General features: G+C 41.3%; 1 protein-coding gene across 1 annotated transcript in view; it reads left to right on the top strand.

Annotated features, from left to right (window-relative positions):
• Positions 1-15,545, top strand: part of llgl2 (LLGL2, scribble cell polarity complex component) — a 68,483-nt gene that overhangs the window by 12,897 nt on the left and 40,041 nt on the right. Inside the window, exons 5-14 of the mRNA XM_023341298.1 lie at positions 35-150; positions 319-477; positions 4,882-5,044; positions 5,135-5,267; positions 5,366-5,420; positions 5,561-5,715; positions 7,736-7,947; positions 8,179-8,246; positions 8,336-8,489; positions 8,963-9,067. Coding sequence (XP_023197066.1) covers positions 35-150; positions 319-477; positions 4,882-5,044; positions 5,135-5,267; positions 5,366-5,420; positions 5,561-5,715; positions 7,736-7,947; positions 8,179-8,246; positions 8,336-8,489; positions 8,963-9,067 — 1,320 coding nt within the window. The remainder of the gene's footprint in view (positions 1-34; positions 151-318; positions 478-4,881; positions 5,045-5,134; positions 5,268-5,365; positions 5,421-5,560; positions 5,716-7,735; positions 7,948-8,178; positions 8,247-8,335; positions 8,490-8,962; positions 9,068-15,545) is intronic.

The following is a 15,545-nucleotide window of genomic DNA, read 5'->3' as shown; positions in this document are numbered from 1 at the left end:
CACACTACCTCCAACCTTTGTTGTGTTCGTACAGGTGGAGCTGGTGACTTTGCTGGATGACAACAGTCTGCACATGTGGACTTTACGAAGCCACAAAGGACTTTCAGAGCTGCTTGAGATAGGCCGTTTCCTGCTGACCGGACCACCTGGGTACACAGACATACTGACACAAACCAGCTTTTCACTCTGACTCCATCCCATGCTGAGCTGCTCAGGTGGTTCTCACCTGGCTGGAGCAGCAAACAACGTTGCTCCCTTTCAGAGGGATGGAGCTGAAGGCTGTCCTTCTTGTAATTTTCTTGTTTGTGTATGTGCCAGGGCCCCCCCCAGTGTGACCAGAGTGACTTCAGTGCTGACTCACTCCTCAGGGGAGCTGCTATTGTTGGGAACAGAAGGTGGACATGTGTTCATTGTTGAAGTCCCAGGATTCAGAGAGTTGGAAGAGATGAACATCAGCCTTGACCAAATCACCAGCTGGTGAGGAATCTCTCATTTATGTCCTCTTGAGCAACTAAAGTCCCTTATACTCTGCAGGGCCGGACACTGGGCCAGCCATGCTTCAATCCCAACTTTAGTGTTTTTTGCATTAGCACTTCCAACCCGGTCCCACGTGGCTTGATGGAACCCTTAGAGCTGTGCTTCCAATCAGGGCTGAAGTCAGCTGTTTATTGGTGCATTGGTTGCAGGGGCGAGACTGTAAAGAGTCATTATCCAGATTTTTTAGAGGTCTGTTTAGACTTTCTCAATGTCTGCTACTTTCACAGATCGGGTCAATTACTTCCTTTCATGATCCAGTTTTACCCGTTAGTTTTTAAATAATGTTATGACATATTTAATAGCATTTATTTTAATTTGGTTAAATAATATTAAACAAGCTTAACGAAGAATCCACATTGACTCATCACATATCAAGCAGATAAATACATGCAACTTTTTCTCATCAGTTGGAAAAAATACATACACTGACTTTTGTCCCAATAACTGCTTATAAATACCATATTTTCCGGACTATAGAGCACACCTGACTATAAGCCGCACCCACAAAGTTTAAAAACAACCCCCAGAAACGTACATATATAAGCCGCACCAGGCCATTGCTGGGTTTCAGACACGTGACCCAGATGACACGTGAAATTCAGATGGAGCGCTGGAAGTGGATTTCTCCGGTTCAAAACAAAGCAAAATTGATCACAACAGTATGCTAATGCCCTAAATGGGCTGGAACAGACGAGGCATGTCGAAAAAATACAGTATATTTAGGATATGATCCGTATTATCTCGGTAAAAAAAACCTTCTCTTATAATGTTGAGGATTTACCCACATCGAGGCGATCCACATAACTACTGCAGACCTCATATTATACGAGCCAGAAGAAAGTTTTCAAAAGCCTGGAGAATATAATCACTTAGTTTCAAGTTGGGTCAAGCCTTTAAGATCAAAAGAAGCATTAAATGGCTGCCAACTTGTTTCTGCCTGGTCAGTAATGAGTTGTGCTATTTTAAGTAATTAGTCTATGATAACTATGCTATCGCTAACAACAAACTGACCCCATATTATTTCTATGAGCTTGGATCTGCCAGTAAATAATTTATTTAGCTTCTGTAAACCCAAATTCATGCTGGAGTTGTAGGTCAACGATTCGCTCCGATCTACAGAAACCCCCATGTCTGTGTCTGGACACAAATATACTTTGTGGCCAGACACGCATGTGGGGGAATAGTCACAGCTCACTGTGACTGTATGGCTGGGTAGGTTTTATTTAATTTATTTAGCTTTCTTTTTTCTTTTAAGTATGAAAGTCTCACTAAATAAGCATTATCTTTTCTGTCCGTGACTCGGCATTGAGCTAACTGCTAACAACATTAGCACTCTGAGGACAACCACGGTAGGGTGTCCATCCATCCATCCATCCATTTTCTAACACCCTTGTCCCCTAGTGGGGTCAGGAGGGTTGGTGCCTATCTCCAGCTAACGTTCCCGGCAAGAGGCGGGGTACACCCTGGACAGGTCGCCAGTCTGTCGCAACGGTAGGGCATAAAAATAACATAGCTTACCTTACATATGAATGCTTGGCTTTCTAAGTAACTGTCAAATAAAATATTTGAAAATACAATTTAAACAATGGATCATAGCCTGTTAGAAAGTGGCGCTGCAAATTCTAACGTTGCTAGTTTCCGCACCTAATGTTTTTAGCTGTAGATTGTTGATCCACTTTTCTCCTCCTTTTTTGGTAAGCATTTTAAAATTAACTCCCTTGTGACCAACTACCTTCGAAACACAAAAGTAACGTTTATCTTTCTCTCTATTAGAATGGTTGGAACAACCATATAGGACACAGACTTTAGACATTTTCATGCTGGATCAACAGAAATAAATGGGCTGCATTTACTTCCGGCCCTCCATCTGCATTGGGTGACATCTGTGCTACATCATCTGAAACCCAGCAATAGCCGCTGGTATCTCCGCCGCTCTCAGTTTTCCACAAGGAAATCCTTAATAAATCTGCTATTAACGCTGAACCATGGATTCGTTCACGCCGAGCTTACGTGTAGCGGCTTACCTGTACTGCCAGATCGATAGCCTACAACTTAAAAGCGGCATCATATGAACTTCTTCGTGTTGTTTCCATGATGAGGGGATATGAATTGAAAACATTTCTCCGTCGTGCCTGCTGCTAGCATGTGCTTGTTCTAGGACTGAAATGATTCCTCGAATGATTCGAGTACTTCAATTATTAAAATTCCTCGAGGAAAATTTACCTGCCTCAAAGCTTCGTTAATTTATGTTTTATTATTTAGCGCACTGTGTTTCGGCCGGAACATTATTTGCGTTGCGCGGAGGTCTGACTTCTGCCTCTGAGTTGTTGACAAAAACTAAGTGTTAGCGGCATAACAACCAACTTTCAAGTTTGGCCCGTGGGGATTTTATTGATTGATGATAATGCCCGGGGTTTCATCGTTTTTGGGGGACCAAAAAGCATCCTTAAAATGACTGGCGTGATGCCTGTCATTTTAAGGCAGCCTTTCTCCTGCGAGAGCTGCTGGTTGGAAACGAACGGTGGGAAGAGCGCTGAAGGAGTATTTATACAGGTGAGGAGATGGACTGAAAACGGCGGGCTGCTGAGTAGTTGATGGTTACAGTGTAAGTGTAGCTTTACGGACGAAACGCACAATAAATTTCAAATCCTCCCGGTCTCAACAAACGGGTGGCGGAAATCATATTTTCGGTACATGGCTCGTAGATGAGTTTCTGAGTGTGACAAACGAAGGTGCCGTAAATATCTCGTATTGCTCCCCCCCGCTCTTACTTTCGTCCCCTGCCCCTCCTCGCCTCCATTAGGTGTGTTCGTTCGTCTGTCCCCTGTTCTATTTCCTCCCCTCCTCCACCATCTTATGTTCGTTCGCCTGTCCCCCACCCCAACCTCAATAGATGAATAGAGAATTCATTTATTAAACTGACTGAAGATGAATACATAAACTAAAAACTGGAGCATAGACATTTTTTATAAGAGTATTTTTGAGCCTGCCTCTATATTATTTGAATAGAATTTCAGATCTTTGTATAACTTTTCTTAATGTTAACTTAGAAAGTGAGCTATTATTGTTACAGGTTAGTTTTCTAAACTACAAAAAAGTAACTGTTAGAGATGCTCAAAATGAAAAATTGGACTGATATTGATATCCGATAGTAACACCGGTGTTATTCCAAATTTATCAATATTTCATTTTATAAATTTTTTTATCTGATTAAGAATAATTGATAGATTACTCGATTACTAAAGTATTCATTTACAACAGCCCTAGCTTGTTCTAAATGAAAATCACCACTTCTTTGATTTCCAATTTTGACTTCCTATGATTCACTTTCTGCTAAAGAGCCCCGTGGTGGATGAAGATATATCCACAGAAAAGCTGCACTGTGCTATAAGCCGCATGGTTCAAAGCATGGGGAAAAAGTAGCGGCTTATAGTCCGAAAAATACAGTAATAAAATCAAATGATTCCATGTGGTTTATGAGCTCTGCATCTTTGGTGGCCTGAACATATATAACCTCACAACTTCCTGGTCTGCATTACTTATTTGTAATAAAATGTCTTGGGGTTTTGATGTTGATCTGGAGGATAATTCTGTGCTCTGTACTACACTGGACAGTTGTATTACAAGTTCCACTACAGCAAAAATTAAAATTTTTAAGATCAGAAGTTGGCAAGTCTCTGAACAAGGGGATTCCCACAAGACACAACTGTGCCAGATGCACTAAACAATTTTTTTTTTATTGTTGTAGATAAAATATAAAAATGAGTTCATTCTTTTCTTCAACTTCCTGGCTAACAAGCGCTTAGAAGGAGCTGGACAGGACAATGAAGAATGAAAGTGTTCTGCGCTCCTTGAGGAGACGGCTTCAGCAGGAATTTTATTGATATGACAGTCCCTGCCCACCTTCCAGGCGGCTCTCTGCTCAATGCAAAAACAACCAGGGCCATCTGAAGGGGATCATACCAAGCCCTGCAGTGCAAAATACCTTTAGAAGTTGATCTGAGTTATAGATCCGAGAGCCTCGAAATGGGATGATGAAAAGTATAAGCATTTAGGCTTGAAGAGTTTTTCCCTATGTTTTAAAATTCTTTCATTGAAGTCTTTTTATACATCATGTGGTTGCTCATCTCATATCTGAGTGTGAACACAACTAAAATGGTGAAGCAGAGCTTGTGTTTTTCATTCTGAATCCTGTGAGGTTAGAAAACCTACTGGAATGTGACTAAAACACAGAATCTCCATGACATCATCAAGTAAAACTCAGCTAACCTGAAGAAAACAAAGCTTGCTTCCTGCTCTCACCTGCCTCTGTCGGCTCTGTTGACTGTTGACTTGTTACTCCAGTGTACCAGATGACTACGTTGGTCGCAGGAATCTGGAACATGTTGAGGCCCTGCAGGAGAACCCCATCAACTCCAATCAGGTTGCTATCGGCTACGGACGGGGTCTGATGGTCATCTGGGATTTGAATCACCGCTGTGCCATCCGCCACATCCCGGCTACTCAGGTAAGTGGCAAGAGTGGGAGTGTAATAGCCCAGCTGCCAGCCCATCTACCAGCCCAGCTGCCCTAAGCCTCTGAATGTGATCACCTGTAGCAGCTGGAGAGCATGTGGTGGACGGAGAATGGAAGCTGCATTCTGAGCTCGCACAGCGATGGAAGCTATTGCTGCTGGACATTGAGGACTGGGGATAAAAAGGAGGAAGAGGAGAAATCCAATATTCCATATGGTGAGGAAGAAAACCTTTCCCCCCCCCCCCCCCCCCCTATTTGAACTTCCTGCCACATTTGTAATGTTTGGGGCTGATCATTTATTTTCTTGTTCCAGGACATTTTCCTTGCAAGGCCATCAATAAAATAGTTCAGCTTCCGACTGCAGGAGGGTGAGTTCATTACACTTAGCAGAGTTATTTAGTTGGACAGTGTCCTCAGTGAATTTGTGCAAATGTTGAACCTCCTCCGCTGGATATGTTACACATTAACCAGTGGGCAAACTGAGCTGAACTGGAACTTGTTTGTGTAGGCCTCCGTTCCTGCTGTTCAGTGGTGGCATGCCGCGGGCCAGCTACGGGGACAGACACTGCATCACCGTGATCTACAGTAAAACACAAGTGGCCTTCGACTTTACCTCCAGGATCATCGATTTCTTTGTCATCAGAGATGGCCCCCACCACACAGGCAGGCTTGAAAACCTCAGGACTTCCTCCTCGATTGCCTAATAAACCATTTAGCATTGTCCTGGTGTTTTAGTACAAAGCAGGAAAATAACCTTTTTGAATAATAATAATAGGTTCATGTGAAAGGAATTCAAAGAAACTATCTTTAGCGACTGCTCTAATTTAAAATGCTAGAACTCAGTCATTATGCATAGAGACAGACAGAGTGATAGTTTTAGGTAGTGTACTGTCTAGAAACTAGTGAACACAGTCACAGATTCTCCAAAGTGCCACTGGGATTACTTACTGTGCCCACATGTGTCCAGTTACTGCATTTCAAAAGCACAGCTTTTGAAATACAGAATAACAATTATTGTTCAGAAAGGGCTTAAAGTGAACATATTTAAATCCATTTAAATCCTTCCTTTTCACATGTAAATTATTTGCTTATGATCTATATAATCTTGAACTGCAATGTGGTCTGAATTCCTGATGATTGTAGCTCCATAGACGACTCGTTTTCTTTTTCTGCGGTCTTTTTAAATGTGAATGAGACATTTCATGGCCCCCTTTAGGTCACAGAGCATTCCACTTCAACCCGTTCAGCCATTTTTGTAGTTTTTGATACAATTATCTACTGGCAGCGAAATTTTTTATTCCAAAGTTTATTAAAGATGTCAACAACAGAAGACTTGTCCATCCAACCTTACATGTTGGAGCCAGTGTCTGACCCAGAGCAGGAGAATGAAGACAAGCCTGCAGAACCACACATTCAAATGAAAGCATCGCCATGGCATTATTACTGTACTTAGACCCTCTGCATCCATACCAGATACTTGCTATATAGAGTGTAGATTAACTATAGTGTCCATGCAAATTGGATACCTATTAAAATATTGATGCTACCACAATATGAATGAAGTAAACAAAGTTTCGACAAAATTAACAAGTTGGCAAACGAGACCATCAAGAATGTCACTGGTTGCATTGGGTCATGTGTTTAATGAGACAAAAATTTAAAAAACATACCCAAATAATTATATTCAAATCATGCAGTACAGTTATATCAAAAAGCCAGCTAAAAGAAGAAGATGGTACAACGCTACTGTCAATCTAATGGCCAGAACACACAAAATTCATGTCTAAAATAAGCTTTGCTGTTATTTCCGCATTATTAGCAGCGTACTTTTGCTGTGAACCTCATTTACATATAGAGAAGGATCTTACTCCTCAATCAGACAAAGTCTTTTGGAAAGTACCTCTTTACTGCCAGAGGTTGCTGAAGCACTCCTCCTCAAGTGCTCCATGCAGATTTTCCCCATTGATGTGGGAACATTCCTGAGAAAAATTTAAATGAAGCAGGCACTTTGAAGAGGCTCTGATGCCGAGGGATGATGTAAGGAATCATGTGTGTTAATACACTCTAGAACCGAATATTTTTGACTTATCTGCTTCTAACTTAGGCATTTGGACTACAAAATCAATGCAAGGAAAAAATGATTCACAAAACTGATTAGCAGAAAATCAGGACCTTGCTTACCAGTTCCACATCAAATGTGGTGGAACTACATTTGCAGAACAGGCAATTGATTCTTGTATAGATTAAATTGCCTGTTCTAGACAAGAAAAGGCAATTGAGAAAAATGAAGACTGAAAAATATAACCCAAAAAGAATACAAAGATATCTATGCAGGACCGGGACAAATTAAATACAAATTTTTGCATTCCTAGATGCTCAAAGTAAACAAAAAATGTATTTAAGGGCTAAAAAAGTGGATTTTGCATGACATGTCTCCTTTAAAATGACCCTGTACTGTAGAAGGCTAGTTTGATCAAAACTGAAGCATAGACAAACAGCAGGTAAAAACAGATCAATCTTCTTTTCTGAACCATGTGAATCATGTGGTGAAACAAAGACCAGTGGCAATGATCTGTATTCAAATGTCTTCAGTTTGATTAAAACATGATTATTTTTCTCATACTCCCTTTATCCGAGAGCCTCAGCTTGGTGTGATTCTGAGAATCTCTGCGTGTCTCTGCAGGAGAGCCCAGCGCGCTGGTGGTACTGGTGGAGGAGGAGCTGGTTGTCATCGACCTGCAGACAGAAGGCTGGCCTGTTATTCAGACACCTTACCTGGTTCCGCTCCACAGTTCAGCCATCACCTGCTCCTACCATGTGTCTGCCATTCCCCTTAAACTATGGGAAAGGATTATTGCTGCTGGAGTGGTCCAGAATACTCAGTACTCAAAAAAGGTTCCCATGTTGGCAGGAAGTTATTTTTATTCCTTCATGAATTTAAACTGTTTAACCTGTTTAATTATTGTGTCAAAGCCTGTTTCATCCAAGATTTCTTTTCAATAATCTAGACTTTCCTGTTAAGCAACAGATCTCCATTCACTGATGGAAAAACTGACATTGCATGATATACTCTACTGTCATATTTTTCCTGCTTTAACATGATGGACTTCCCTGTTTTCCTGTTAGCTTTGGCCGATAACAGGAGGTCAGAACCTGGCCCCAGATCCTCCACAGAGGGACCTGTTGCTCACTGGGTCAGTTCATTTCTTGTTTTCACATGTTCCACAAGTCCACCTTAAAATACAGCACATGTTAACAATACATTCTTTATTGGTTCACGCAGACATGAGGATGGAACTGTGCGGTTTTGGGATGCATCAGGAGTTTGCCTGTATCCTCTGTACAAGCTGTCCACAGCGGCAGTGTTCAATGCAGATGCTGACCTTAATGACAACATGAGCCAAAGTGCTGAAGGAGAGTGGCCACCCTTCCGAAAGGTTGTGTGTTCTGCAATCTACATTTAGCTTCTTTAGAATGAGAAGGAGCAGATACCCAGTGGAAGGTTTTTTTCTACTCTGCTGGCTGGGGTACTAATATGGAAATTTTCCATTGAAAGACTTGTATGTTCTGATCGAACAGTTTTTTTTACATTCTATTCACGGTGCAGCAGTTGGTAGCAGCAAGAAGGTCCTGGGTTCAAGTCCCAAACTGGGGTCTTTCTGCATGGAGCTTGCATGTTCTCTCTGTGCATGCGTAGGTTCTTTCTGGGTGCTCTGGCTCCCCCCCACCATCCAAAAGCATGACTGCTTGGTTTCTTGGTCTCTCTTAATTCTCTTTAGTTTTGTGTGTGTGCACGCATGCGCATAGTTCTGTGTTGCCTTGTGATGGATTGGCGAACTGTCCAGGGCGTACATCTCCCCCTCCCTTTTGGGTAATGGCTAAGCATCCTGGTTGTGTCATTTCTTTACAGGTTGGCTGCTTCGACCCATACAGTGATGACCCAAGGCTTGGAATCCAGAAGATCCATCTATGCAAATATAGTGGCTACCTTACTGTTGCTGGCACTGCAGGACAGGTGATGACACACATAACATTGTTAGAATTTATTAAACACCTTGGCAGACCCCCAAGTTTAAAGATACTGTTGGAACAGCAGTAGTTGAAAAATATTAATGATATTTCTCTTGACAGTGGACAAAAGTGAAAGACAGTTTGTATAAAGTCTCAAAACAAAACCTTAAAGTGGCATGAATATGGCATTTATTAAGAACATCATAGACTTGATTTCTGAGCCATTTACATATACATGCAATCTGTCATTTATAAAAGACCTTATGAAAATTGCTAAAATAATGCCACTCTTTATAAAGGTGGAAATGAAATGAAGGCTGTAATTATAGACCAATATAATGCCCCTTTTCCACCGGCTCTACTTCAGCGTCTCGGCTCTACTTCGGAGTGAACGCATTTCTACAGGCCCGGTGTTCTGACTATCAGTGCTTCCTCGTCAGATTTTCCTGCCGTAGCACGGGATAGAGAGCTATGTCTATCTGTCAGTGTTACGCATCCAAAACTGCTACCATCATGTTTGCAAATCGAAAACCATAGCGGTTTGTGTTAATGTTAAATACATTGGATAACATTATTTGAGTGATTTGAGTGACGGGACTGAAGTGGAAGCAAATGAGTTATTCTTAGCATAGCATTGGAACAATTTATATACATGACGAAACCACAAGAAAATCATTTCATCTGTATATCCTACATGCTTAAAATGAAAAGCTATAGATGTATGTAGGCCTGTCACGATAGCAAATTTTGCTGAGCGATTAATTGTCTCAAAAATTATTGCGATAAATGATAATATTGTTTGAAGACCTTTTTACACTGATTTAATGGAAATGATGTAATAATGCATGCGATTTCCTGCCAAAGATAGATAGACTTTATTTTCAAAAGAACACTTAACACTTGAGCTGATAAACAAAATAAACAAAACAACCAAAAACAAAATTAAAATGGGTTCTCAGTCTCCATTAACTAAAAACTCACTTGGGAAAAAAAAACTAAACAGCATAAAGCCAAAGTGGAAATAAATACTGCATTCAACCAAAAGAGTGCAGATTATGAAGTCTGTATACTATGTTGCCCTTCAGTAATAATTAGATTTAAATAGAGAAGATGGGCACATCCCACTACCTGATGCAATAGTTCACACTACACGATTTTTTGCTCCTATTTTTCCCCTTACAACAATCTTAAAACGTTGGTCTTTCTAAGATTGTGTGGTGTGTTATGGTAGATCGTTGCCGCCGATCTTAATCAGGGGTTTTCCCCGACTTGGATTGTTAGCAGCCTGTTGAATGTGACAGGCAGCCAATCAGAAAGCGCGGATTCTCCTCCCTGTTTTCTGATGGGAAATTACTTCAGGGAATCCCAAACAGCTGACACGGGGCAACCCAAGATGATATGTGGAAACAACATTAATGTTTATTTAACATGCAAAGAATATAGAAATGACAAGGGGGGGAGTTGGAGCGAAACTGCTACCGCAGTTGATAAACCCGATAACTTTTCAGCTGTTCTTCGTTAACGTGACATAACTAGGTTATAATGATTTTCATTCGGTCAGGACTTTACGCTGACACTAGCAACATGCATTGCAGGTAGATTGTAGTAAAGCATTGATTAATGCCTGGTTTTAAAATTAGTTAACTGAACTTGTAGCCATTATTTTGTGCCCATTGTTGGACACCACACGGCAGGAACAAACCCGATCGAACCGCTATACCTAGGATTTCTGTCGGCTAATGTGTGGTCTGTCAGGTTTTGAAAATGGGCCGACAATCGGCTGGCAGCTCTAAGATCGTGTAGTGTGCGCTGGGCATTCTGACCAGATGCCCGAGCCACCTCAACTGGCTCCTCTCGATGTGAAGGAGCAGCAGCTCTACTCTGAGTCCCTCCCGGATGACTGAGCTTCTCACCCTATCTCTAAGGGAGAGCCCAGCCACCCTACGGAGAAAACCCATTTCAGCCGCTTGTATCCGCGATCTCGTTCTTTTGGTCATGACCCGAAGCTCATAACCATAGATGAGGGTGGGAACGTAGATCGAGCGGTAAATCGAGAGCTTTGCTTTTTGGCTCAGCTCTCCCTTCACCACGACGGACCGGTACAGCGTCCGCTTGACAGCAGACGCTGCGCCAATCCGCCTGTCGATCTCCCGCTCCCTTCTTCCCCCATTCGTGAACAAGATCCCGAGATACTTGAACTCCTCCACTTGGGGCAGGACACCCCCCCTGACCCGGAGAAGGCACTTACCCACTCTACTTCTAACTATGCTCCTTAGTCGCATCTTTTCTGGCCTGCTACTGTCTCTGGTGGTGTTGGGGTGGTAACACAACTAATATAATTACATTACTAAATCAGAATACCACAACGTCTTTATTATTTACTATTAATTTTGGCATTACTGGCATCATAAAAGATAAATTATCTTATAAAACACCATATTTTTTCATTTTCTTAAGGATATAGAGCTAATTAAATGACATAATATACTTTTATACATTATGAATAATATCTATATATCTCCATCAATTATAGGAGGAACAAAAGAAATAAAGAGACATGAAAAACAACATTTGCAATGTATACACAAGAAAGAGACAGTAGCAGGTCAGAAAAGATGTGACTAAGGAGCAGATTTAGAAGTACACCAAAAGCTACAGAATTTGTTAAAAACTGTGAGTTGCACTGAAGTAAATAAAAGAAAGAAGTTCAAATATATGCTGAGAGTGAAACTCCTTCCTAAAGATGAAAATATATCACAGATTTCAAAAGAAATTAAAAATGGGAGACCACGGATAATATAAGAAATTGCGCCCCCTTCACTTCCGGAGTGCAATGGTCCCATTTCCAAATAAGGTATGAGACTGACAGTGGTCCATCCCCACCCCTTTCAGTTTGCTGCAGCAAGGTCCTGCTCCTGTTTTGCTGCAGCAAGGTGTACTTGTGTAAATTGGAGCAACGCACCTACCACTGTGGCGGGTTGATAATTTGAATAGAAAAAAAAGCTGCATTCAGTTGAACTTCTGTCCAGGGTAGGAGTGGCTGACTGGACTACAGACTGAAGCACATACTGTATATGGGATGGACGTAGGCTGTCATAATTTAACAAAAGAAAAGATATCAAAAATAATTTTTATCGACCGCAACAGCCCATTGGTTGATTTCAGTGACGGACATTGGGCTTATCCAATGAAATCCCTCAGTCTTCCTTGGCCCGCCCTTCTCCACCGAGGTTATAAATAGCACCATTTTAGCTAACTGGAGTCCGAGAAAAGTGAGCGGATACAAGACGAGGCGGGTCAGAAAAACTACGACAAAAAAAGCTAAAAAGCACGAAATCCCATTTAGAGAAATGTGTCAAACTAACCGATATGTTAATTACCACACAGTAACGTCACAGGGGTATGGACCTTACCAAGTTCCGCCCACAATCGACCCACGTGACCGCAAGTCTCACAAACAAAGCCTCGCAGCTCGTTGTTTCTATGTAAACATGACTCGATTAGTGCATCATTTCTACCGGATTTTCACAATATATCAGCTACTACAATGGACAGAGGAACTAACAAGTTCATGTCATCATCTGGGAGGAGGTTACTGGTTTCTCAGTCACAAGCTGGTTGCAAACCTGAGGTCAGCAGGTGTCAGTCAGTTATGGTAGATCTGAAATTTGGTTTGATGACCTCAATATGAGAAGCTACAGACTGATAGGAGGAACCAAAGAGCTCTGTAAAGGTAAAGGCAAATCTTCTGAAGTTGGGATATAATTAATTTCATTTCACATAATTATCGCGGTAGAAGCCATTTGTTTGTTAAAATTTTATGAAATATATTTTTTCTATTTGATGTTTGTTGTGAATGGCGTATACTCACAAACGAACGAGGTAATTAGTCCAAGTTTAGAAACTACAGCGGCTGTAATGCGCCACATTTTGTTGTTGTTGTTGTTTTTTAAACCCCTCCAGGGGGTCCCTTAGACTGACAGGAAACGTGGAAGGAGAGGGGGGAAGACATGCGACAAATGTCGTCGGGTCCTGGAGTAGAACCCGCAACGGCCGCGTCGAGGACTCAAGGCCTCCAAATGCCGGTCGCGCTAACCGCTACGCCACCACGGCACGGCCTCTCTCTCTGTAATTTAAGCACACCTGTTACCGTGGCAATCGCCTGCGCCCCACAAGACGAGCAAAGATTGCGTTAAAAACATAACATTCAGTCCGTTACGGTATCAAGTTTCCAGGCTTGATATTTATTTCTCGATTATTAATCAGCCGGTACCGGTCAGCGGACCAATTGGTACCGGGCCCGCGCAAGAAATAATTAACTACTTCCGGATCTTTTATTATGAATATCCTAAACCGGATTTTACCGGTTACGTCTTGCGTGTCAAAATTGAGCCAACCTGCAGCAGAATGAGTAACAAAACAACATCGGAGTACTGTGAACCCTCGCTGTTTCGCGGTCTCGCTGCTTCACGGATTTGCATCGGGCATTGTGTTCTGCATTCTGATTGGCTAAACAGTCTCTCCGCTTCTTCTCTACCTGTGTGTCAACAACGTTGCAGTTTATATGTACATGTACGTAAAACAGCTCGCCATACTTAACATAATCGATGGTGGCATGTCGGTTTATATGAATCTTTTTGCCCAGAAGAAAAAAGAGCGACAACAGCTACCGATAACTATGTTCTTCCCTCGAAAAAACACACCTGGCTTTAGAAGAAAAAAAAAAAACGCTACAGAGCGCAGTCAGGATGCAGCGGCTCAGTCAGAAGAGCAGTGAAATACACGCGAGTCACTATTTGTGCTACTGTACTTTGTTTTTTCATAATTTTTTATTTTCTCCCTTTCTAATCCAATAACTCAGGTCGCGGTGGGGCGGCGCTAATCTCTGCAATTATTATTTTACATTACAGTAGTTATTTGTAAAAAAAAAAAAAAAAAAAAGTTTATACAGTACTTTTTATTTGTTAAACAAATGTTTGGGCCTGTAAAGAGTTTTTGTTCTTTGGTTTCAATGTATTATGGAATATTTCATTGGATAATAATTGTAAAAAAAATAAAGGTTACTACTTCGCGGATTTCGCCTATAGCGGGTTCTTTTTGGAACGTAACACCACGAAAAACGAGGGGGTTATCCCCCCAGCGGACTTGATACTTACGACACCCCCCCCCCCCCCCCCCAGCAAAATTGTGAAGGGCTGAACAGTCCGCGCGACTAAAAAGGTTGGGGACCACTGGTTTAGACCAAAGCCTTGTCTGCTAAAATAAAATCTTTAGTTTATGTCAGATACTGTACACATTGCATATTGATCTGTTTAGCTAATGTAAGACTGTATAGCAGACAGGCTTCAAGGTGTAGAAGTTATATCAGTACTGCCATTATGCTGTACTTAGCTAACGGAAAGGGTGTGTTTGTGAGACGGCCACGCACGTGACCACGTAGAATGGGCATCAGCCAATGAAAAGCGGCCCCTCTGGTAAGGTCCATTGCTAACCATAAAGGCGGGGAGGGAGAGAAGCTAACATGAGGGGGGAAGAGGGGATATAAAATACAGAGGGTAAAATACAGTAGTTTCCTGGAAAAAACGGGAGACTTGACGGGTATGGGGATAACACAAGAATGATGATGGCCCGTGGAATTAAATTAAATTAGAAAACATGATAAGTAAGGAACAACAAATATAGTTAGAACTGTTTTCAGTAGTTAGAAAACAGCTTTGATGCCATTTAAAAATGTTTAAAAATGACAAGACACAACTTCAGGGGCAACTGTGGCTGTATGAGTAGTCGTCTTGCAATAATGTATGGAGTGAGTATAAAAAAAGAGACTTTGTTCTTTGAGAGCACAACAGCATTTGTTTATCTTTTGTTTGTGTCAACTCTTCTCCGTGGAGATCTGCCATCTCAGTGCTGGTAGCTGCTTCCTCCTGAAGGAGATCCAGTTGTTGTTCTGATGTTTCTCATCATCGTTCACCATTGTGTCAGCCATGTTCCTCTTCTTCTGTTCCCTGGGAAAAGTAATCAGATGTTTTAGCTTATAGCACATAAATGTAGATAAATAACACAGAGTTACTAGTGTGGAAGTTACATACACAGAAGGAATTATTTAAAACAAACATGTTACTCTATATACTCTATAAGTATGCAAACACTTTTTTTTTTACCGTCCAGACATACACAGTTATAAATAACTGGAATAGTTGTGTAAATTAAAGACAAAACATAATTACTAGTAAGTTTTAGACCTATGCAGACATACAGCCATGGATAAAATACCACTCTTGTTTTCTTCAGGTTTATTGTTAGTTTTAATGTCTTGTACAATTAATAGTTCATAACCTTTTAATTTGCAAACTGATATCTAGCCATTTTACAATAATAGAATATCATATAACATGTTTTATTATCTCACAACGGGACAAACTCCGGTGCAACAACAGCAAAATGAGAAACCATCGAAGCACTTAGATTGACGCAAAGATAAA

This window comes from Xiphophorus maculatus, chromosome 10 (genome assembly GCF_002775205.1).
Source record: "Xiphophorus maculatus strain JP 163 A chromosome 10, X_maculatus-5.0-male, whole genome shotgun sequence".
Lineage (NCBI taxonomy): Eukaryota > Metazoa > Chordata > Actinopteri > Cyprinodontiformes > Poeciliidae > Xiphophorus > Xiphophorus maculatus.
This window is presented reverse-complemented; position numbering and strand designations above follow the sequence as displayed.